Consider the following 25,526-nt stretch of genomic DNA (forward strand, 5'->3'; position numbering starts at 1 on the left):
CCCTAAACAGCCAGGTGTGGCCCAGCCCCTGCCCCCTATCTGACACCCCCTGCCCCCGCTTCTCGCCCCCGATGCCCCCCCTCCCCCGGGACTCCTGCCCCATCCAACCCACGTTCCCTGACGCGCCCCCCTGCCCCATCCACCCCTCCTTGTCCCCCGACTGCCCCAGAACCCCCGCCCCTGACTGACCCCCTGCTGCCCCATCCAACCCCACCTCTCATTCCGACTGACCCCCCCGGGACCGCTGCCCTATCCAACCCCCCTGTTCCCTGCCCTCTGACTGCCCCAACCCCTTATCCACATCTCCACCCTCTTACCACCACCCCAAACTCCCTAGCCTTCTATCCAACCCCCGCTGCTCCCTGCCCCCTTGCTGTTCCGCCTGGAGCACTGGTGGCTGGCGGTGCTACAGCCGTGCCGCCCACAGCACCAGGACAGGCAGCCGTGCTGCCTGGCTGGAGACAGCACAGAGCACCAGGTCAGGCTGCGTCTCTGCAGCAGCGCTGCCCAGCAAGAGCTCGCAGCCCCCTGAGCCCAGAGCATTGTGCCAGTGGCACAGTGAGCTGAGGCTGCAGGGGAGGGGGAACAGCAGGGGAGGGGCTGTGGGCTAGCCTTCTGGGCCAGGAGCTATGGGGCCGGGCAGGAGGGTCCCGTGGGCCATAGTTTGCCCACCTCTGTATTAACTGATAGGATCGTAGTTATCTGTGCTGGAATCAAAACTGAGTGAAGAATTCGGTTAAAAGTTAAAAACTGTTGTTTTGAGGAATTGTGAACACTACATTTCACACAATTGCTTACAAATGTTGTTTTAAATTTTCTTTAATAGCGTGGTCTCTTTCATTTTACAGGAAGATCTGACACCAAAAGATATTGAAGACATAATCGATGAACTAAAGGCTGGCAGAGTTCCCAAACCTGGCCCAAGGTAAATTGTATTTGTATAATACAGGGGTGAGTAATGAAAGAGAAAATCTTTTTGGAAGGAAAGCTATTTTTAATGTCGGCGACTAGTTCTAGGAAAAGTTATTGGAGTGATTACTGTAGAACTGAAGGCATTATTAATTCACTGAACTGCACAGGCATTACACATTTTCCACATTGACCTGCTTTATGCATAAACTTGAACCTGGAGAGGCTGTGTGTAGAGGTGAGAGGAAAACTTCATGTCCAGAACTCTTCGATCCTTGGCCTGTTTGAGACTACCAAAGAAAGTGCCAGTTGAGATGTTGGGTCTGAAGTGGCTATATGCCTGATAGGAAGTGGAATGTAATCACAAACTTATTTTGCATAAATCACCCAAAACACTACAAGCTGGTAGACTTTTGATCCCTACAAACCTAGGCTGGATTTGACCCTTGTGAAAGACTGACTTGTCTTTTCCCTCCTCCCCCTTTTTTAATTCCCACTGTTCCTGCACAATTTCAAATGCATAGGAAGAGATATGAATGGGGGAGCTAATTGATGCTGAACAATATCATGAAAGATAATCACCTGAACATGCATTCCCAGTGTAATGCTGTGGCCCAAAGGGCTAATACAATTCTTGTTGGACGCATAAACGGGAATCTCAAATGAGTAGAGGTTATTTTACCTCTGTATTTGGTGTCACAACTGCTGGAATACTGTGTCCAGTTCTGGTGTCCACAGTTCAAGAAGGATGCAGATAAATTGGAGAGAGTTCAGAGAAGAGCCATGAGAATGACTAAAGGGTTAGAAAACATCCCTTATAGTGATGGACTCAAAACAAAGTATGTTAAGAGGTCATTTGATTATATTAATCTGTAAATACCTATATGGAGAACAAATATTTGATAATGGGCTCTAGTAGAGAAAGGTATAACACAATCAAATGGTTGGAAATTGAATCTAGACAAATTCAGACTGGAAATAAGGCATACATTTTTAACAGTGAAGGTAATTAATAATGGGAACAATTTACCAAGGGGTTGTGGTGGATTCTTCATCATTGGCAGTTTTTACATCAAGATTGGATGTTTTTCTAAAAGATACGCTCCAGGAATTTGGGGAAGTTCTATGGCCTGTGCTATACAAGGAGGTCAGACAAGATGATGATGGTCAATTCTGGCCTTGGAATATATGAATCTAGATGGATCTGAAACAAATAATCAGATGTTGCCGTTGGTACTGCTGGAGTAAAAAAGCCATTGGCTCCTGGTTTTTTGTTAATCATATAGATTTAATTTTTGTATCTATGAAGTATGTATTTTGGTTATCAAGTTCCATATTTGACATTCTACTTGAACGCCTTTGATTTACCACTAGTATTTTTACAGATACTATGTTCTGTTGTTCCTCCTCCCCTTCTCTCTGCTCATCCTTTGGAGAAACAGGAAAAATGGTAGCCCAAAGATTGAGTCAGACTTGTCATTCATGGGTAGAAGATGATTGTTACAATACTGATGAACAAATCTGATTGCTCTTTCATCTTTTCAGAAATGGACGTTTTTCTTGTGAGCCAGTTGGTGGTCTTACTTCTCTGACTGAACCCCCCAGAGGACCTGGATTTGGAGTTCGAGCAGACCTCTAAGCATTTCTGTAATAAATTATAAAAACATAAGTTGTCTGAAAATAAAACACCTTTAACTTCATTCAAATAGCTTTAATTATGTGTTAAACTTTTTTTAAAATTGAGAATAGTAACACTATTAAAGATGCCACAGCAATAAAAAAAAAATTAGTGCTAAGTGCAAAAAAAAAAATCTGTAGATTACAAATGGGGAAAGTTTGGCAAAGGTGTATGCGAAACATGTTGCCTTGCCCTCACCCTTCATCAAAAATCTTTGGGTGAAAACCTTGCTCTCAGTTTTATGAGCACAAAAAGGACAAAATAGTTTACTATCTTCTCTGCTGAAGATGCTGTCCTCCTATTGAGGGCATTCAGCACACAAAAGTACATACTGTATGTCTAGATGTAGATTACTTTTAAGGCATTATGACCAATATGATTACATTTGGGGAGCAAGGGTTAGGAGAACAATGGAAAGTAGACTGATTAGCTGATGATACCTCACATGGTATCACCACTCAACAATAAACTTAATATTGTAGGGAATAATAAAAGGGGAAAAATAAGTAGCAGATTTACCTCTAACAATCCTGTCACCTAATCAATGAAGTCTGAGCAGGAAAGAAGTGGAAGAAGATCCTTTTGGTACAATCGATCCCACTCCCTAACAATAAGACTTTAATCAATGCTGAGAGGGATATGATTGCTCTCTCTATATACATTGGGTAATAAATGGCAAGGAGGGAGAAGAACTATGTAAGCTAAAGGAGAGTGCTGGCACAAGTGAGTATAAATTGGCCATGGATAAATTTAGGCTGGAAATTAGGTGTCTAACTATCAAAGGACTGAAGAGAGGGAATAAACCTAACTAGTACTAAAATAGAGCTTGATAAATTTATGGATTGGATGATATGATGGGGTTTCCTGCCTTGGCAGGGGACAGGACTATACATCAGGAGGAGGTCCTTTTTAGTCCCATACTTGTATATGGTAACAGAAAGACATCAAAAACTTGACTGACCAGGTCTTTAACAGGAGCATTCAGGGAATTTCTCCATTCTCAGCGGAGAAAGCAAACAAAAACCCTGAGAGCTGAGGGCACTGATGAACTATATCACTGATTGCAAGGTTGGAATCTTCTATCCACTGAATAGGGGGAGAGAGGAGTACATCCCTTCAGAATCCTTCAGCTTTGGGAGTTCGGGACCGTCTTCAACTGAGTTAAGAATCCTTTGAGAATATTTATAAGGAAAAATGCCTCCATGCAATGAAATATCCAGTGTGCACTCTTTTAAACAAACGCCAGCAATATTTCCAGTCAAATACTGCAGAATTGCATAAGACCCATGAAGTGAAACTGACTAGTAACAAAAGAGAAACAGGAGTCCAGTTTAATTGGTTGGGTCAAGAGCAATTCAAAGAGTAAGCAAGCAGTCTAAAAAAGAAAATTAAGATTTTTTTCAAATTCATTTATAGTAACCTGTAAAGGTGGTAGCATAACTAAACTATAAAAAAATGCATTTAATAAACCAAGTTATACATTTAATAATTGAGTGACAAGAATGAGGTGTCATGTAGGGATTTGAAGCTACTTGGTTTTGTGTTCACATAATCTCCAAGAGGTAGTGCAAGTATAGGGCAACTTTGCCCACATAAAAAAAACAACCATCTTTAACTCTTAAAACTGCCTTATTATTGTAGAAGATGAAGAACCATTACAATTTTTAATGTTTGTTTGACTTAATGCCCTTCACTGAGCCTGGATAGTGAAACTAAACTGTCAGTTTCATTTTCTCTTTATAGTTAAATTCACTGTCCAGTTCTCTTGCACTACTGGTACTATCATATTATTTTCATTTATTTTAAAATGTTATCAGTCCATTTCTGTTTTAATTTTGTAATTCAGGCAAAAAACTTTTAAAATTATTTGTGTATCTTCACATTAATTGGTCTTATAAAATTAGACCAATTTATTAATTAAACAAACTGTTCTTAAACTGTGGTCCATGAACTGGTGCTCTGGAGAGCAAAGACCTGGCAGGTAATCTGGAGTTGGCTCTTTTCAGGTGCTTCCATCTTTGTCCAGAATCCACACATTACCATTACTCTCATCTTCTCTCCTGTTGTGTCAGACACACATTTGTGTCTCCTGAAATTACACTGTTCTGAAAAGCTTACAGGGATAATGTCTCGTGTGCTTGTAAAGTACTTAACCTAATGCGGCACTTATCCTGATTGGGGCCTTTGGGTGCTGCTACTAGATAGATAAATAATAATAAGAGCCTGGATGCCAAGAAAAGCAGCTGGAAATGAGGAAGAGCTAGCCTAGCTCCATTAGTGTGCATTGTTGATCCATAAAAGGAAAAGAGAGCTTATTTGCCAGTATGTCAGGAGAGTAGGTGGAAGAAAGGATCAGCTGCCTGGGAAGCATGTCCCAGGAAAAAGTGGCAAGGAACTAGGTGCAAAGGAAGAGGACATGTTTCAGAAAGCGGTGGTAACATACAAAAGACAAAACATCACATGAAAAGATAGCTAAAATTGCATCCGATGAAGTGAGCTGTAGCTCACGAAAGCTCATGCTCAAATAAATTGGTTAGTCTCTAAGGTGCCACAAGTACTCCTTTTCTTTTTGCGAATACAGACTAACACGGCTGTTACTCTGAAACCTGCATACATTTTGTTTCCTTTAAAAAATTGTTGTAGTTAGTACTAAGATGTTATGCTGTTGCATTTGGCCAGGTAAGTGTTCAGCATGACCATTAAGGGAGTTAATAATGAAGCAGTCTCACAATAAAAATGTGATCTGCACAAAGGAAAAAGATTGAGAACTCCAGAATTGCTCCAACCCATGCACATTAACAACTATTTCAAATGGAGACAAACGAAGACAACTTTTGAAATATTTCCTGAAGTCAATCTTTCATAGTCCTCCACTTCCTAAAAAAATGCAAAAAGCTGAGCCAAAAATTGCTAAATATCATAGTACATAGTTTTATCAAATTTCCCTACCTCATTTATATTCCTAATTCATGCTGAAAAGTTTCTACTTTTTTTAGCTTACAAAAAAAGCAAGTGTCCTAATTCCCTACAGCTGTCTCAAATATAGTATACTTCTATTGATTTAAATTAAAAGATAGGTTTTAGAGAACTATATGTGCAATTTAATAATACAGTAGAACCACAGAGTTACAAACACCTCAGGAATGGGGGATATTGTTCGTAATTCTGAAGTGTTCGTAACAGAACAAAATGTTATGGTGGTTCATTCAAAAGCTTACAACTGAACGTTGACTTAAATACAACTTTGAAACTTTACTATGCAGAAGAAAAATGCTGCTTTCCCTTTATTTTATTTTTTTTAGAAATTTACATTTAACACAGTACTGTACTGTATTTGCTTTTTTATTTTATTTATTCTCTGCTGCTGCTGCCTGATTGTGTACTTCCAGTTCCAAATGAGGTGTGTGGTTGACTGGTCAGTTGGTAACTGGTGTTCATAACTCTGAAGTTCTACAGTACCATCAGATGTGCCTATATTTAATTATTACATTCAATTTATTTTATACTATCCCAGCACTTTATTTTCAGTAGGCTGCAGAGTATTATCTTTAGGTTTCAGAATTTACAATCCATTAAGATAAATTAAGTGGTTTACACCTCTCAAAGGTATTGTTTCAGGCTTTCAGTAAATTCTGTGTGTATGTGAATGCACTGGTTCACATTTCAAGCATTTATTTTCAACTATAACAGCTAGAAATAAGGTACATGTATTTTAACAAAAGGCTAGATGCTGGAGCACACTTTAGGGGTAAAGGGTGAATTCCATAACCATTAAATACATGGGCCCTGGCTACTACTAATGCTGACACAAGTCTTAACTGATCATTGCAGAAGGTTCCTGCGTGTGTACCTATGGCAAAGTGCATGATGCTAGACTTTCAAAAAACAAGCCCAAGAATGACTAGAAAGGATCTCCAGGTCTATCAAACAACACTGACATTAAAAGGGTCTTCATCCCTACTAATTCTGGGTAACTCTGTGCATGCTCACTTTTACAATGGTTAATGAAACCACAGACTACATAAATACGGACAGCTACCACTTCAACTATAACCAATCAACAGGCACAAGTCAATGGTGGAGTGTGCTTTTGCACAACTGAAATGGCTGTTAACCTCCAATAACAGTTTAGTGACTAATGTAGCCATTATAATACCTGTCTGAATACAGTAGACATTCCTTGGTAGCAACATATAGGTGCTCTTTTGCTATGTTGCTCCTAAGCACATGTTGCTGTTATAGTGTTGTCTGACTAAAAGCATATGAAGCGTTAAGTGTGTTTTGGAAAGTATGGGTCAGCTAGGCTGTAGGGGGAAGAAATTGTGGGGTGGGGGAGAATGGGGTAGGGGAGGCCCCAGTCAGCAAAATGCTTGAGTGCAGCTACTGGGAACAGGCTGATGATGCTCCAGGTGCAGCTTCATGCTCCACACTGGCAAGGGATGGATGATTGGGGAGGGTACCATGCACAGCCTGCAATGGAGGGGGAAAATGCAGTAAAGATAGGAGAGGGGAAGGGGACAGGTAAATACCTTGGGGAGCGCAGTCTCCTGATCCCCCACTGCAAAATAGCACATCCACATCCTGCTGCCAGCAACCGAGATGGAGGGGACAGCTCAGTGCACAGGGGGTCCCCAATACTCCCCACTGCAAAATAGCAACCACCACTGCTTGCAAGCCAGATACTGAGGAAAGACAGAAGAAACTTTCCAGATGCTCCTCTGACCGCAGAAGCCCCCCCCTCCCCCCCACCAAATCCCTCTCTTCCAGACCTGCCTCCCAAACTCCCCAGTACCTATGCCCTCCATGCAGGCTCTGTCAGACAGGGCAAGTGGACAAAGCTGTATGCCCTGGAGCTGTGCTGAACATTCACTTTGGGGTGGGGGGGGCAATGCCTCTACATGGCCCACCAAGCTCCACCTCAGATGTGACATCACAAATGGTGCTCTTATGTGGTGGATATGTTGCTGTTACCGAGTGGACAATTCATGGTAGAGAGAGTGTTCCCAGGGTAAATGTTTCTCGTGAGCAGTGATTGGTCTTACAAGGTGTTGCTACAAACAAGCATCTAATGGAACACGAAATCAGAGGCGGCAGTGTGACTTCCAGCAATCCATGCACAGCTTGATAACTGTTGCACCCAAAGCTGTTACTTATAATAGCATGTGCTGAAGTTTGTGTTTGCCTGAGTTGTGCATAAACTTTCAAAATGATGGTGGGGAAATGGGGCTGGAGCAGTGAAGTAAATTTTTCTTGGTTTTATTTAATCGTTTCTAGTGATGCTGGATTTCCTCTTTGTGTTTTATGTATAAACTTTTGTTAATTGTCTATTTCTCTTGCTTTGCACGGTGAAGGAGTTTCTGGAGGAACAAATTTTTATTTTATTGATAGTGTAACAACTTGCAGTTGCTGCTATGGAAAGCCTTTATGTGCTTTGCTGGTAATGGTTTTATACATTTATCTTATGCTTTACTAGTAGTTTGTATTAGTTTTGGTGAGGAAGTATATGGAGTAGTTAAATGATGGTGTCTTGATCATAAACACTGTGATGTGATAAGTGCACAGTTCTGTATTTTCCAGAAACGTTGTTATTAAACACAAGATTGAAGACCGTCTGTAACAGTTAACCTGTACACCAGGGGTTCTCAAACTGGGGGGTCGCGAGGTTATTACGTGGGGGGAGGTCGTGAGCTGTCAGCCTCCACCCCAAACCCCGCTTTGCCTCCAGTATTTATAATTGTTAAAATATATTAAAAAGTGTTTTTAATGTATAAAGGGGGGTCACACTCAGAGGCTTGCTGTGTGAAAGAGGTCACCAGTACAAAAGTCTGAAAACCCCTGCTGTACATTGCTTTGCCAGCAAAATATGCCTAGAGCAGTTTTCCATGCACTCACTTAATTACAAGGCAAAGCTAAATGTCACTTCATCTAAATATGAGCAGAATGCTAGTTAAGATCCCTGCCTGGCATATGTGCCATTATAACTAAATTGTAATATTTAAAATGCACTATGCTTTTGCTGTAGTGCCCAATATGTGATTTGCAATAAAGTTCTTATTTTTTGCCTTTTTACACTGCAGTTTGTAATTTCCCCCCACTGCTATTTTGAGTTCAGCCATCTGATAGAGCTGAAGCTAATGCTGCATATGCCAAGCTGAACATTTTTATCTTAACCAGGAGCAGTGGTTACCTGCTCATGTACCTGCCAGCACAGGATGTTTCAAGGGAAATGCCAACTCAGGGGAAGTATTAGGGAACTGAACTGGGTTGACCTATGGAGGAACTTGGCAGCTGCACTTGTGCACCAAGGAGATGGAGACATAGCAAGACTGGGAAGGAAAAGGCTGCTGGTGGAACTGAAGTGATAAACACTTTCACTATTGTAAGATGCTGTTTCCTTTTATTAATCCTAATGGCAGCTTTTCTAAGAACCTGGGAAACTTTTTCCAACAATCAAGTTTGCAAAATCAGCCATCTTCTTTAGATGCCCCTCACCTTTCAATTCCTCCTTCTGTATTGACTCAACTGCTGTCTGTAGATCCCCACAAGTATATCCTGCAAATGTATACAAGATCTCTTTGTTTGCCTCCTTGTCCTGATGGACTGCACTGTATGGACTTTCTGTGCTATCCAGAAGCATCTTTAATTGTGCAGAAGGGTGAGCCTTCAGGATTTGATCCAGATCATTGTGAAAGAGGCACGTTTTCTGCCAAGAAGGACCTACTGTTATTCTTCCATGTCTTGTTATATAGGACTTCCAGGCTCTTTGTCTTCTCTTGGTAATACTTCTCCCCTCTAAGCGTACATCTACACTTCCCAGCTCACACAGATGTACCCCCACTATCTCTGCTTGAGCTAGCACCTAAAAATAGTGTGTCCGCAGCAGCACAGGCGGTGGCTCGGCCAAGCTGCCCCAAATACAATCCCGCTTGGGTCCCTGGGTACGTACTCAGGTGGCTAGCCTCAGCTGCCACAGACACTGATATTTTGAGGCACTCGCTCAAGCAGAGTTAGCATGGCTACCTCTATGCAAGCTGGGAATCACACCTCCCAGCTCAAATGTAGATGTACCCCATCTGATGACCAGTTTAGCCAGTCAAACATTAAAATACTGTGAATGAACAAGTGCAGCTGCCCTTGCATATGGTCTCCAGTGCCCATGTCAGCCTCAGGCCAGCTGGCAACACCCTTATTTGGTAGCTTCCAAGACATGCTAGTAACAAAATCAAATAGCACACAACTGAGCTCCATGTTGGGTATAGTGCTATTTGAATAGGAAATTGGCTTCCAGAAAACCTGATCCCTATGTAGCAGAGTTCAGAATGCATATCAGACAGGCTGCCTAAGCAGTGACCAGTGCCCTATGGAATGGTAGCAGTAGGAATATTTGCTTTTAGGGGTCTGCAGCAATCTCTGTCTATGCATACATTGCAAAGGCAGAGATTGGTATAGTGGAGGACCACTCAATGGTTCACATTGCTCAAAAAAAGTTAGTTCAAAAAAGTGCTTGGAACTCCTGTGCACCACTGCAAACACTTGTGTGTGTGGACATGGTATGCCACATCTTAGGAAGAACCATAGCATACACAAGACCACAGCAACTCAGTGACAGTGGAAACATAATTCAGGTGACCAAGCTTCCAGTCTTATGCTAGCAGTTCCCAATTGTGACAGTCTTCTGTTCTGAAAATTTTCTCAATGATGTATTTGATTCTTGGCACTAAGAAGAACTCATTTACCTGAAATGTGGCAATGAGATGACTCCTCTGCACAAGTTTATGTTGTAAATATGACTGATTTTTCTCTTAGATCTTGTTCTATCTTATTTCTAAGATGCCCATCGCTGGGGTAACTTAGCACCTAATGACTTTAGAGGTGACCTGCAATGGAGAAAATATAGTGTAAGCTCTTTGTTTTTTATGTTATATACAAGACATCTATGGAGTGTTTTTATTCTTTTTGCTTTTCTTTTTTTTACACTTGAAATTCATATCTGCTTCTCTTGCAAGACTATGTGGCTGACTTCAGAATTAGTAGGATTACCACATTTACCAAATAAATGAATGCTGATTGACAGAATTTTTATTCAAGGTATTTAAATATGTTTTATTTCCATCTTGAAAATTTCATCTTGTAGAGAATTCATATGTGATTTGTACAGTAGCTATTAATAGAGAAACTCTTGCTTCTTGCACACTTAGCAACTAAGTATTTTCTAGAAGGAGCTTAAGCATGCCAGTTGAAAGGGAACTCAAGAGAATCAACTTATACCCAATTTTCCCTGCCTCAAAATGCCAAACTGCAAATGTCTGATCTACACAATAAAATGTTTCTAAAAGTTGCTCACCAGCTCATTGATGATAGCAATGTCGGGCGCCACTGTGCTGATTACACCAGCACTGAGCTAGGTTATGTAACCTGTTGGTTAAAACAGTGCAGCGGCTGACAATGTGCCTACACTAGGGCTCCCCTACATTGCCATTACTGATGGGCGTGAACCAGTATTAGCAAGTATAGGATTTTTTAAAATTTCCTTATGTAGATAGATGTTAGGAGCTAGGAGTGTATTAATAAAATACAAAAGAGCTTTGAACAAACACCTAACCAAATATCTATGGAAGATGTTTTGTTAAAGTTTCAACAACCATTCCCCCTTTATTAAAGAATAAGAGAAAAATCCATGTTTGAGTCTTGAAAGACAACATCCAGAAAAGATAAAACTTGACACTACTAAGGTTTAAGGTTAAAAAATAAAAAGGGAAAAAAGCTTTAAAAAACATCCAAACTTATAGGCCAACTTCATATCTCATTGAAAAGCAGGTTAAGTCAATACATTTTTCCTAGTTTATTGCTGCTATAAGGGGACAAAGTGGAAATCTTGATAGGTACAATGTCCTTCCTGTAGTATATTGCTAGATACAGATAGGAGACATGATCTAGGGGAAGGTGGCGCTACAATTATATACAGTATTCCTGGGTGAATTCTGCACCACTGCACATGTGCAGAATATATGTCCCCCACAGATTTCTTTGCTTCCCCGCAGAAAAATGACTTTGACGGGGAAGCAAAGGGAAGCCATAAGAGAGGTCATGAGACCCTCCCAACAGTATTTTTCATGTGCCCAAGGCAGCTGGCAGGGACCTAAATCACTGTGCAACAGAAGGCAGGACTGGGAAAGACCTGGCTGGTGGCTGCAACCCTGCGGTGGGCTCAGCTGCTAGTCCCCGCTGGGCTGTGGAGGACAGGACTTCCTCTTCCCTTACACTGTATCTGGGACCAGGTTAGACCCACAGCCAGATTTCTCCCTCGGCTGCAGAAAGCTCTGCAAACTCCCCCTGCCACTTCCTGCACCCATTGCTCCTCAGCTGTACAGGATCCTGCTCCCTCATCCACCTAATCCCCATTCCTCCAGACCTCCTCATAACCCCTCCTGCCGAGCCTCATGCCCCCACACTGAGAACCCTCAATGAGCCCCCCTTCCCCAGACCACCCTGCTGAGTCACATGCACCTGAATCCCCACCCCACTGAGCTCCAACCAACTGCATGTGGATCCCCAACCCACTGAACTCCACTCCCCCAGCATCTGGATTTCCCACAGAGCCTCCCACACTCAGCACCCCCTGCCAAGCTCTATCCCCCCCCCACACCCAGACCCTCCTGCTGAAACCCCAACCATCACCTGTACCCCCCTGCAAACTCCCCAAGCCCCTGTGCATCCAGATCCCCCACCCCAATCCCTCACTCAGCCACCTGCACCCAGATTGCCCCACACACAACCCTCTCAACCCACATCTGGATTCCCCCCACACTAAGCCCCTCCACACTTGGATCCTGCCTTGCTGAGCCTTTTCTGCCCATACCCCAGGGCCCTGGCCCTCCATGACAGGTGCACGAGGTGTTTCCTGGTCCTTGTGCGGTGTCAGGGTTGAGTACAGCCTCACCACTGAGGGCATGTCTACACTCACCTCCGGAACAATTGATCCAGCGGGGATAGATTTATAGACATTATAAATAGACCGCCGAGCGCTCTCCCCTCCACTCCGGTCCTCCACTGGAGCGAGAAGTGCAGGTGGAGTCGACAGGGGAGCGTCAACAGACACTGTGGTAAGTAGATCTAAGTATGTTGACTTCAGCTACCTTATTCACATAGCTGAAGTTGCGTAATTTAGCTCAATTTCTCCGCCCCCCCCCCAGTGTAGACCAGACCCAAGTCCATGTTCCAGGGGTGGGATGGGGGGCTGCACAGTGATCTCCCACCTCTGTGCAGCCATTGGCCTGTGCTACCCCATGCCATGCTGAAGCCTTCACATTTATTTGACAAATAAAATTTGCAGAATTTTAAAATATTCACAGAATTTTTATTTTTTTTTTGGTGCAGAATGCCCTTAGGAGTAATACAGGGCAGGAAACAGTACAATCTCAAATTTCGGGTTTCTTCATTTCTATAAATGCTCAAACAATGGCATATGAAAATGAATGATTTCCTTTAAAAAAATATTGGGGGGGGGAAGCATGTTGTTTTTAAAAACACTACAAACATAGTAATCCTGTAAAAAGGGATTAGAATCCAGTCTAACTGGTATCAGCTGACTTCACTAAACGTTTATCATTATCTCACGCAAGGATGCTGATTACTACTGGAAAAAGCATCGGCAGAATAAACCAGGAATGGATTAACGAAGCTGCAGCATGTCATGCCCTCAATAAAAAGGTAAAACTGAACTACACGAACGAGTGAAAGGATTCAGTGTTAAAAGCTTGAATACAAACTCATTGTACGGGACGTGGCTCCCCCGAGCTCAACAGATGGGAGCCTTGAGCCGGCGAAGACAAGCGAGTGGCCCTCCTCGTGGGGGTGAAGCCGAGCGCCAGCCTCGGAAGGATCGAAGCTTGTCTCAGTACTGAAAGGCGCCCCCTCTGGGGGGCGGGGAACAGCCACCGTCCGGTGCACGGCGCTGCAGGGCCTAGACGACACGCTGACCCCCGCGCTCCGTGAGCCACAGCCACGGGGCCAATGCTCGCTCCGGCCGCTGCTGCTTCCCTAACACACGTCAGAGCGGCTGCCCCCTTCAGCGCAGCGTGCCACGGCGCGGCCCGTGAGGCAAGCGGCAGGGTCGGGGGAGGACACGCGCCCTCCCCTGGGCCCGTCCCCCGTCATATTCGGGCGCAGCGCGAGCCAGTCACCGCTTACCGGAGCCAGCCGCGCATGCGCACTCTGCGGGTAGTTAAAACTCACTGCGCCATCGCTGCCGGAAAACCCGGTGTAGCTCAAGTAGGGGGCCCTGGGCTTGAGAGTCGGGAGGAATCGGTGGCGGCTCCTACTCGGTTCCTGTCACAAGGGGAAGCAGGTGCGCTAGTCTCTTCCCCCATCCCCTCCCGTCTCAATCTCCGGGACATCGCATCCGCCATTTCCAGAATGTTCCAGTCGCAGGAGCCAAGACCAAGACCAGCCGTCCCGGCGCTTGCGCCCTGCTCCGCGCCTGCCTGCTGCCCCGCCCCCGGCCCTGCCAGGGCCCGTTATTTTCCTTCCGTGTGCGTGTGTTGCGCGCGTGTGCACGAGAGATCTGATGCACCGGCGGAGTCACTGCGGAAGGAGGGCGGTGACGTTGACTCTCCCTCCTTCCCCAACCGCCGCCCAACTCCCGTAACGTTCGCGGCGGCGCGTTCTCGCCTGTCTCGCGTGCGTGTTTGGGGTCACGTGGGATGGCGCGGCCAATGGGAGCCCCGCAGAGCTGCACACGGAGACCGACATTCTGACTGGGGGGGAGGGGAGCGGCAGTGCCGGGGAGGAGGGGGGGCACTTTCAAACGCTACAGCGGCGGCGGCGGCGGTGGTCGGTGTGGGTCTGAGTCTCCGGGAACCGTCCGCAGCGGTTGAATCCGGTTCTTCGTCGGGTCCTGTCATAGGGGCAGCGCGGGAGGAGGAGGAGGAACGAGTCCTGCTGTTTCCTTCTCTGACAAGGTAAGGAGAGAGACCCCCAAACCTGCCCCTCTCCCCACCCCCGATGGGAGCCGCAGTTCTAGCGCCCTTGTACTGGGGGCGGCACCACCGCCCGGAGCCTGCTGCGCCCTGGGGTAACCCCTTTTCCCCAGCCGTGTGTGTCCCCGAGCGCGGGGGGGGGTGTGTGTGTGACCCTTCCCGTCCCCCGGCTGTCGGTCTCCCCGTTCCGGGGGGGAAGGGTAGCACCAGGGTGGCTGCCCTGCTCCGCCCCCCGCCCCGCTGTGCGCGGCCCCTTCTCCCCGGTCTGCGGGTGATGCCGGTCGCGGGAAGGGCTCTGCCAGCCGCTCTCGCAGCCTGTCACTGCCGCTGCGGGAGCCATGGCTGCCGCTGTCACTGCCGCTGCGTGTCCTTTGTACGGTCCGTCCCCCCCTTCCGCGGCTGCTTTTTGGGGGGCACGCCGGGGCGGGGGTAACTGCTGCCCACGGGGCTGGGCAAGCCAGTCGGGGCTTCGCCTCTGCCGCGGCGCGAGCCCTGCCGGGGCGCGGGCTGTGGGTGTGCAGGCGGGGCGCGGGGCTCGCGCTGTGGACAGCGGGCCGGCGGAGGAGGGGACGCGCTGCTGCAGCCTGTGACTCAGGGCTGGGATTTTTTTGGCAACATCTAAAACGCTAAAAGCTGCTCGCTGAATTTCTACCAGGCTGCCTGTCAGCGTCTTGCCGAAGCCTGCTGCTGCTTTACTGTGTGGCCGAAATGCATTTGGAATACATCTAGGATTTTTAAGTACTTGCCTCGGGCTGAGGGATCTCGTATTGTTTTACAAGCTGGGTGCATCAATTCCATTGTCTGTCACTAAAATACAGCCACCTCTGAGGTGGAGCACAGCAGCTGATTGACAGCATCAACACTAAGTAGCTATTTAGGACAAGAAGGCAAAGAATACTGTTTCCAGTTGAACCTGTAGGGATAGATTAGGTAGGCAGTATAATTACAAAATTCAGATTTGGCCAAATTACCAGCAAATTAATATCCATCCCCTCTGTTTCAGCTTTTAAAACTGACTGGGTATCTTACGACAAGGGGAAGAACAGCAACAAATGCACAATTCCTAATTGAAAATTATCATAAACTGCTCGAGTAAGAATTTTTAAAAAATTGTTAAGTCTGAACATGTGTCTCTGTTTTCTCAGTCAAAAGCCTTTTATTCCTGGAAATTAATTAGGCTTTAGAATGGTGTATTCCACATCTGTCTGGTAGCTCATGGGAATATAGTAGATGACATATGGAAGAGAATCCATTTGTGGCATTCATAACTTTAGGCTTTTGTATGTATCTATTTGCAAGACCACAGTGAAAGCCAAGAATGTCCCAACTTCATTCACTTCCATGTGTCAGCTGCTTTGTTATCTATTCCATGAGGTATCAGACAGATGTGGAACATGTCTTAAAGTTTTGTTAATTTCCAGAAAAAGTGACCAGAGAAGGATTTAATCACAGTGCCTACATAAAGTCAGGACTTCACTAAAATGCAGGAAGAAAAGGAGTACTTGTGGCACCTTAGAGACTAACCAATTTATTTGAGCATAAGCTTTCGTGAGCTACAGCTCACTTCATCAGATTCATTCAGTGGAAAATACAGTGGGGAGATTTATATACATAGAGAACTTGAAACAATGGGTGTTACCATACACACTGTAAGGAGAGTGATCAGGTAAAGTGAGCTATTACCAGCGGGGGGAGGGGGGCGTGAAATTGCAACTTTTAGATCTGTAATTGAGTGATTACCTATCCTTGCAACAAAGCCCGTTGCCAACTGTGTCCACATGTCAATTCAGGGGACACCATCATAGGGCCTAATCACATCAGCCACACTATCAGAGGCTTGTTCACCTGCGCATCTACCAATGTGATATATGCCATCATGTGCCAGCAATGCCCCTCTGCCATGTACACTGGTCAAACTGGACAGTCTCTACGTAAAAGAATTAAATGGACACAAATCAGACGTCAAGAATTATAACATTCAAAAACCAGTCGGAGAATACATCAATCTCTTTGGTCACTCGATTACAGACAAGTAATTAAGTATTAAAAGTGGCAATTCTTCAAAAAAAAAATTTCAAAAACAGACTCCAATGAGAGACTGCTGAATTGGAATTAATTTGCAAACTGGATACAATTAACTTAGGCTTGAATAGAGACTGGGAGTGGATGGGTCATTACACAAAGTAAATCTGTTTCCCCATGTTTTTTTCCCCCCTCAGCCCCCCACTGTTCTTCAGATGTTCTTGTCAACTGCTGGAAATGGCCCACCTTGATTATCACTACAAAAAGTCCCGTGCCCCTCCCCGCCCCCCGCTCTCCTGCTGGTAATAGCTCACCTTAAGTGATCACTCTCTTGTTACAGTGTGTATGGTAACACCTATTGTTTCATGTTCTTTATGTATATAAATCTCCCCACTGTATTTTCCACTGAATGCATCCGATGGAGTGAGCTGTAGCTCACGAAAGCTTATACTCAGATAAATTGGTTAGTCTCTAAGGTGCCACAAGTACTCCTTTTCTTTTTCCGAATACCGACTAACAACAGCTGCTACTCTGAAACTAAAATGTAGGGTCCTTGATGGGTCATCGTGATATGTGTGGAGAGGGGCTCTCCTCCATCAAGGAGGAGCCTCCTCTCATCCTTTACCTTACCCTTGATTGAGGTGAGGTAACAGTAAAACACATCACTCCTTAACAAACAGTCAGTATGTATCTGCCATGAAAATGCCAACTCAACCCTTTGTGCTTTTTTCCACCTTAGTCTTCTGTTGGGGTGGTGTAGATAGAGCATAGTCCTTCAGAGAAGTGGATCTTAAAGTTAACACCACATTGAGATGCACTGGGAAAGTATACACCTCTCAGAGCTTTGTTTTAGGCCCTCTGCAGATTTAGGTGGATGGTGGGTTACACTTACATTTCTTCACAAATATGAGGGTTAACAGCTTACAATTTTTTCCCCAAATGAAAGCTCAGATTCTAATGTAATCATATGCCTCTAGGAGCTGGAGCCCTGAGCATGTGTCTGTGTCTTAATCCTGACCTTCATGAATGCATTGGAATTCTGCAGGTTCAAAGTTCTGTCTGTGCAGATCCAATTGCAAGATCTGAGGTCTGGGTCATAGTAAAATATTGTTTGGGGAGGGTAGTGGTAAACCCATAGCAACTTCTGACAACTCTACTTGGCTACTTGTATCTTGTGAGTTAAAAATCAAGGAGAGCAAGTGCTGGAATAGAATGGTACTTACCAGCACCACAAGGACTGTGATTATGCATTCCTGTGATTATGTATGAAGCAGTTTCTTTCTCTGACTTCCTGGTTCTCCCTTGGCAGTCCCCACCATTAGCTCCAGTGCATGTATAGGATCATGTCCTTTTACCATGAGATCCAGTGTAGTTGAGGTACGCAAAGGATTCTCCCCTTCTGTTGGCACAGGAAAAGAGTTTGGACTTAACCATCCCCTTTGTGTTTCCTATGTTTGTTTTTCTTTCCCCTACCCAAGAAAAAACTGTGCATGCATTCTGAATGCTAGTGTTAACTAGTATAAAACTTCTGATGGATGGTGTGTTGTTAAAAGAAAAGGAGTACTTGTGGCACCTTAGAGACTAACAAATTTATTTATCCGATGAAATGAGCTGTAGCTCACGAAAGCTTATGCTCAAATAAATTTGTTAGTCTCTAAGGTGCCACAAGTACTCCTTTTCTTTTTGCGAATACAGACTAACACGGCTGCTACTCTGAAAAGTGTGTTCTTCGTGCACAACAAATTAAGCAAATTAAGCCTCTTCCTGGCTTGCATAATATATCTCTTGTTAGAGTAAAAGATCTGTTGTTGGGATGATTGAGCACTTGGATGAAATTACAAAAATTGTCTTCTCTTTCTAAAACACCTAATTATTCAGATAGTAGTAGGAGCACCAAAAATAAATGCAGATTTTTACCAAGTGTGGATTATCAAGTATAATCTCAAGCAATTGTTCTGAGTTTCATACGTTTCCTGATCTGTTTAAGCTTCAGCTGAACTAAAAAACACATTACCCTGCATATTTTGGCACATACAAGTTATCTAGATCTTTCAGAGCTCGAACACCAGCACCTATAAAAATCTTAACCTTTTATTTGAATACTGATTTGTGAATATAAAAAAAAGTTATCTGTTGGACTGATTTGTCATGTTTACCAAAGGCTTTACATTGGAAGAACTCAGTAGATTTCATTGAAGCTGGTCATCTTGACTTTCAAGTTGGGCAGAAGAATTGATCACAGAATATATAGTGTTTAGCCTGTTACCACAGTGATAATACACAAAGTCTTCTGTTGGTATAGAACAACTTTCTTCTCTAACCCTTTCAAATATTTGGATCCCATCTTATTGTGAGATGGGCTGGGCAAATAAAGCTTTTGGCTTAATTTCTTTTGCATATTTGATTTAAGAGAGCTGTGTGAATGTTGACTGGTCATTTAGTCTCCATGTCAGACCATGTTTTGTAACTACTTAATTACAAGTGTTCTTAGACTCCACTGACAGATGGTATGAAATAAATATTAGCCCAAACTGTATCTAGCCTTGCTATCATAACCTTGAATAACGTTAGTAACAGAAGATGAGTCAGATGCCAGTTGTTTTGTCTAGTTCTTAACCAGTTTGTCATTATTCAGGATTCCTTTGTAGTCTTTGCAATAAATAAATAAATAAATTAATTGAATGCTTCATACTGCTCTCAATGTTAACAAATCTTGATTTGCTGAGCTTGAATAATCAACTTGCTTGTAAAGAGGAGGGGATTTACACCACCAACTTCTGTAGAATATAAGCTTTCACTTAAAGTGAACAACAGTCCCCGAGTTGATGGTAATCTTTCAAATATGAACCAAATATAAATAAATAAAATCATCCTGAGTCTGCAGAAGTTTAGTTTCCTTTACTACTCCTACTTCTATCTTACAAGCTGCAAAACTGTGAAACTAGCAAGATGCTGATCAGTTTCCTAGCTGCTGTTGGGAACACTGTGGGTAGCAGTGAAATTGGCATGAATCGGGTCCGTTTCATGCCCTTGCTGCCTGGGAAAGGCAGGAGCAGCACCAGAGACAGGTGATACAATTATTAATGACAGGTTTCAGAGGTGGGGGGGATGTGTGAGAACCTGGATTTGTGCAGGAAATAGCCCAACTTGATTGTCATGCACATTGTGTAAAGAGTTGTCACTTTGGATGGGCTATCACCAGCAGGAGAGTGAATTTGTGTGGGGGGGTGGAGGGTGAGAAAACCTGGATTTGTGCTGGAAATGGCCCACCTGATGATCACTTTAGGTAAGCTATTACCAGCAGGACAGTGGGGTGGGAGGAGGTATTGTTTCATATTCTCTGTGTATATATAAAGTCTGCTGCAGTTTCCACGGTATGCATCCGATGAAGTGAGCTGTAGCTCACGAAAGCTTATGCTCAAATAAATTGGTTAGTCTCTAAGGTGCCACAAGTACTCCTTTTCTTTTTACAATTATTAATGGGGAACAAAATTCCTGAAAATGGAAACTCAGGAAGAGGTAGAGTAAAAGAAATCTTTTCTTCCCTCTCCATGCCTCTTTTCAGCTGTCAGTGATCTGGGGAGGAACAGAGTACTGGGAACCTCTTCCTTTTCTCCTCACTGTGGCACCTAGGAGACCGTGGAAGATAATGAAGACACAAAAAGCTCTTTCACCTAGATCCGCAAAGGCGTTTAGACACCTATGCCTAATTGAAAGTCAGTGAGAGTTTTATCCTTCCAGTAGCTTCAAATTTATTAATTCCACCAGAAGCTGATTACACTCCTGTTAGTGTTCAGGGCCACCATGATGGTAGAAATTCTAGAACATTCCACCTTTTTGATGGCAGAGGAGCTGGGCTTACACTAGGAATTACAGCTGGAGTTTCACTTTTTCCCACCCTCTTTTGTATTTATCTCTGATTAGAAGGGGGAGGGATAGCTCAGTGGTTTGAGCATTGGCCTGTTAAACCCAGGGTTGTGAGTTCAATCCTTGAGGGGGCCATTTAGGGATCTGGGCCAAAAATTGGGGATTGGTCCTGCTTTGAGCAGGGGGTTGGACTAGATGACCTCCTGAGGTCCCTTCCAACTCTGATATTCTATGATTCTAAGGTATCTGGTAAATTTTTCAACACCTGATAATTGGCATGGGAAATTGTCCATCTGGTGGAAACATTTAGTTCTGGTAGGTGTGTTCTCACTTCAATTATATTCTATCAAGTAGTTTATATAAAACATAACATAATCTTTCATCAGTTTCCCTTTGTGCTGTGCCAGACAGTGAGTTTAAATCTTACTATCAGCAAATTGAAACAGGAAAAATTGAAAGGTTTTGTAATGACACTCCCCTCTAAAATTGGTTGATGCTACTCATTTTTTGTTTTTTCCTGGCTCAGAGAAACAGAGCTCTCTCAATAGTCTCAATAAAACTAGACTTTTGGGTTTTACCTTTTTGTTTTGGTCATCCCCGGCCACCTTTCCTTTAATCTACAAATTAGATAGTAGAATGTTCATTCTTTGTCAGACAGTCTGTTAGTGATGTCACACCGCTGCTACAGGGGTATATCTTTTTATAAAAGTAGATTTCTCCTAAGAACCATCAGTTTTACTCCTTAAAAGTATCTGGCAATTCGCTCATTATGGTACTTCTCTGTGCTAGGAGGTCGTGGCCATGAAACGCAGTCATTCAGAGTGCTGGAATCCTTGAACTTCAGGATAGGCTGGTTGAGCTAAAGCCAGGGTATCCAGCTGAGGAAATTGGAACTACCTCAGTAAGGGGCATCTATACTGGTGCATGTATGCAAGACCTTCTGCTTTAGGTCTTGATCCTGCAGTAAGAAAATACTCTGTCAGACCCCTGAACTCCACTGAAATTAAAGGGGCTATGTATGAGCAGCAGGGCTCCATTGTGCATATCTCATTACAGGATCAAGGCCTTAATGTGTTTGTGCCTTCTGGGCCTGGTACAGAGCACAAAATACATTGTTTCAAATGTGGTGTTCTTAACATTATCCACCCTGGAATAAAACTTAATAAAGCGTTAAGTGTTAGCCTCCTAAGTGATCAGGCAGCGACTATTGAGGCCTTGAAGGCAAGATAGAGCACTGTTCCTGTAAGCATCCTGTGGGTGTGGGTGTAAAAGAAAAAAAAAAAGAAGCTGATTAAAAATGAGGCTCATAAGTCCATTCTTCCTTGTCTCTAGTCCTCTGGAATTGCAGTCTGATGCTAAAAACTTCTCTGCAGGTGTTTCCTTTGAACCCTGACACCATCCTAAGGGATTCAGAGGAAGCACCTGTGAAGATATTCAGCATCTGATTTCAGACCTATAGATCTAAAGCGAGGAGGAAGAATAAGTTTGGGAGTAAGGCAATGGACTGGAGCTCATAAGATCTGGATTCAGTTCCCAGCTCTGCCACAGACTTTGTATGGCCAAGGACAAGTAACTTCTCAGAAGTTTTCTGTACCTACAATGCCTGTCGATGGAAAAATGTCAGTTCCTGAGCACCTCCAAAAATCAAAAGCTCAATCTCTTTGAACATTGGTTTTCTCAGTGTAAAATGGGGCCAGCATTTCACTACCTCAGAGGGTCTGATGAGAATAAATATTTGTGAGGTGTTTTTATTGCAGTGATGGTGCCACATAAGAACTCAGACACCTCATACTAAAACTGTCTTTCTAGTGGCCATCTACTTGGAGTTGTTGAGCATCAAACTTTTGTGTAGTGATTTATTTTTCTTCCTGTTTTTTTTCCACTGGGCCTACATAGTGATGTTTAAGTTTGTCCCTCATTTCTTTCCAAAGATGGCTTTTTTTCTCTACTTGAGTCAAGAAACCTCTCTCCCATTATTCAGATGTCCTCTCAGAACAAGAAGCATCTTCAGGAGCTCTGTTAGGAGGTTTCTGTGTATTTATCTGAAAAAAAACTATGAAATTTAGAAAATTCAGAGGGCCATGTGTACTTATGCATTTTATTCTCTGAGAACAGTGTGCACCTCTTGTGCAAAGAGTGGGGATGTTTCCATTTAGAACTGTTTAAAGTAGTCATTTTGGTATCCTTATCTAACATTATATAGACTTGACAAAGCAGCTTACATACTAGTCAGGCTTTTCTAGGTACCTCCTTTTGGTCTGTATAGAACTAGGTGTTGTCTGGGCTGACAAGATGCTGGAGGATAATAAAAACAGTGATATTCCACATATGAAAGAGCAAAAGTACTAGCAGGAAGTTTAAAAAAAAATCAAGAGATCGAATGCCTCCAAATCACAGAATATCTGAATTTCTAATACAACCCATTACCATGAATAAAACACTAAATCCTAATTTAGTGGTAGATTGTGGTTCATTGATGAATATTAGAAATAATCAGGTCTTTGACAACGGGTTTATGAACTGCCTCAATTCAAATGTCTTTACCAAACAGATTTGGTATAATATTCTTGTAGCTTTTCTAAGACAGTTGCAGGGAATTGTTTTGTCTAAATTATGCTTTTATTTTTAATATTGAACAGACAATGCCCTTTTGTGATCTACTAATTAACTATATAAGAGCTAGATGATATCATACTTGTATTTGGTACATGAGTAATGTTGCAAAACTCTAGATTTTTTTTTTTTTAGTGTCTCAAATTTACACAACCTCCACTAAGCCCTTCCTTTGTTTTTTATTAAGAAGGATAATTAAATGGATATTTTAACAAAATACTAGAGCTGAGGAAATAGCATGCAGAGAAATCAGAGGCTTAATCACATTTGCCACAATTTTAGATTTTTATAAAACAATCTTCTACAAAACAAAATATTTAAAAAGGAAATTCTCTGTGTCTGCAACTTAAATGCTATACTGGTTGGTGAGAAACTTTAAATGAAGCCAACTAATTTATTTTCCATTATCCAAGATGAAATTCAAAAACATGATAATATCAAAATAAACATCATAAATATTGGTAAGTACATTTTATATTTTAAAATGTTAGGGCATTACACAGTAAACACTACTAAAGAGACTAGTCAGACTGAGAGGATTTTCCATTAGATTTGTGATAATTCATCAGCAGGAAATTGCTGTAGTATAGATATGGATTATGCCAATCTGAGGAATCTTGCATCACTTGCCTTTGCTTTTCAAGTATTTATTGTTCTGAGCATTCACAGAACAATTCTAGCATTTCATTACTTTTTCTTTTGCCACCTCTCACTTGTGACTTTTAGTAATTGGTTAAGATTGTGTTCTTGCAAGCTAGTCAATAAAATACATGTGCATTCCATATGTCTCTTGTATTAATTATGTCCCCAGTCCTTCAGACTTGTATTAAGCAGCAAATAGTGTCATCGAGTGTAGTCCCATATCCATGGGACTACTTGTACTTAAAGTTAACCATGTATGTAAATCTCTTCAGAATCGGGGCCTAGCTGAGCAGTTCCCAGGCACTTATTCCATGGTCCCTTCCATTGCCATTTTTTCTTTTTTTTAACTAAGAAAAATTATTAAGACTACAAATCTTTTTAGTTTAAAAATAAAAATTCAGATGGATTATAAAGTGGAAAAATCATAGGACATATTTTCCTTCCTTTAGTTTCTTAGTTCTTAGATTAGATTGCAATGGTGTCTTTCAACTGTCACTGTTGTACAAAAATCTCTCTTGGAGCTTCCTGTTGCTAGGCAACATCTCCCCCACTCATCTGTTTGCCAGAGTGGTTGCCATAGTGTCCCCTGCCATTGTAGGCCATAGTTGGCCAACAATATTCTTCACTCTTAACAGGGTTGTACAGGCAAATTGATTCCTTAAAGAGTCGTTGCCTTCGTTTTAAATCTCATTTATGTCTGAGGGGAAAAATCCTCTTCATCCACTCTTCTCTTCCTTTCTTTTGTACCCTCCCTAGTACAGTTTTCAAAAATGGGAAGAAAGGATGGGGACTTCTTTGACAGGTCTGGCTTATTTCAGAAGGGTCTCTTAATTCTCAGTACTATAGGCCTGGTTAATTCACTGATAGTGATCATGCTTTTGAAAATGCGGCCTCTTGAGGTATCAGAATTTTAATATCTAGCTAATTACGTTGAGATGTTAAAGCAGAAGTAAACTGAACCATCTAGAGCTCTCTACTTGCCATTGCTTTCTTCCATTTTTCACCTAGGTAACTGAAAAAAGTCAGTTACATGTAGCTTGTTGCTTCTTTTGTTTCTTAGTCTTTTTCATGTTCCATCAATCATTGTATTTGCTTTTAAATCCACAGCAATAGCAGACTGTTTGATTATTACTCCTGCACAATAGTACACATACATGCCAACAGGTTGTGACAAAGAGGATTTTTAAATATTCGTAAAATTGCAAAAAGTGTTGCCTGATAGCATGGGGATTTGAACTCCTCCAAAAAACTAAATGCCTTATTAATTCTGTGCAACCTTCACACCCCTATTCCACATCACCTGGTTCCAAAGCAGTATGCCCCCCATCAGTTAATTTTACAGATCCCCCAGCCACACATCTGCTCCTTGACACACACCCACCCACCCACACACACACCTTTGCTCATGCTGTAGGTACATGAGTGGTTCTTTTACATCACCCCAAGCTCAAAGGGGGGCAGTTCTATGGGTGGTTCTTCATGCTCTCCCCATCTAAACGTGGCAAGGAGAGTGGCATCTGCAGCAGGAGCATCTTGAATCCTGGGGTTGGGGGTAAAGAGAAATAGGAAGGAAGGAGATGCCAATTGATATTATTTATGAGAGCGGAGCAGGAAGATTCCGAGCTACTGGGCACTTCTTCCTCCTTTTCCCCTCTTGCAAAAATGGTAGTCTCCTTCCCTCACTCAAAAACCTCTGTTCTTCCTAAGTGGAGGGGAAGAGCTCTGCCTGTCACATACAGCAGCTTAATTTGTTGCCCTCCCCCAAGAGAGAAGCAAATCACAATCACACATTTTTTTCCCCACAGAAACCTGCCTCA

At 43.0% G+C, this 25,526-nt stretch overlaps 2 protein-coding genes and 1 long non-coding RNA gene across 9 annotated transcripts in view; 2 read left to right on the forward strand and 1 right to left on the reverse strand.

The window, feature by feature from the left end:
• The window catches only part of NDUFV2 (NADH:ubiquinone oxidoreductase core subunit V2), a 43,585-nt gene extending 40,976 nt beyond the window's left edge, over positions 1-2,609 (forward strand). The window contains exons 7-8 of the mRNA XM_073331599.1: positions 849-925; positions 2,455-2,609. Of these exons, the coding sequence (XP_073187700.1) occupies positions 849-925; positions 2,455-2,548 (171 nt within the window). The 3' untranslated portion in view covers positions 2,549-2,609. The remainder of the gene's footprint in view (positions 1-848; positions 926-2,454) is intronic.
• The window catches only part of LOC140906837 (uncharacterized), a 45,347-nt gene extending 31,058 nt beyond the window's left edge, over positions 1-14,289 (reverse strand). For 2 of the 5 annotated variants that reach the window (XR_012157260.2, XR_012157261.2), the window contains exons 1-2: positions 10,324-12,186; positions 7,117-7,269 (exon numbers count right to left, since the gene is read on the reverse strand). This is a non-coding gene — a long non-coding RNA (uncharacterized LOC140906837). Of the gene's footprint in view, positions 1-803; positions 2,555-3,106; positions 3,192-7,116; positions 7,270-10,323; positions 12,187-13,822 lie in introns of those variants that run through there. The other 3 variants (XR_012157262.2, XR_012157259.2, XR_012157258.2) reach the window with 3 other exon arrangements.
• Positions 14,290-14,362: 73 nt separating this feature from the next.
• ANKRD12 (ankyrin repeat domain 12) overlaps positions 14,363-25,526 on the forward strand; it is a 107,176-nt gene continuing 96,012 nt past the window's right edge. For all 3 annotated transcript variants that reach the window (XM_073331576.2, XM_073331577.2, XM_073331578.2), the window contains exon 1: positions 14,363-14,547. The gene's annotated coding sequence lies outside the window, so the exon portion shown is untranslated. The remainder of the gene's footprint in view (positions 14,548-25,526) is intronic.

Source organism: Lepidochelys kempii, chromosome 2 (assembly GCF_965140285.1).
Source record: "Lepidochelys kempii isolate rLepKem1 chromosome 2, rLepKem1.hap1, whole genome shotgun sequence".
Taxonomy (NCBI): domain Eukaryota; kingdom Metazoa; phylum Chordata; order Testudines; family Cheloniidae; genus Lepidochelys; species Lepidochelys kempii.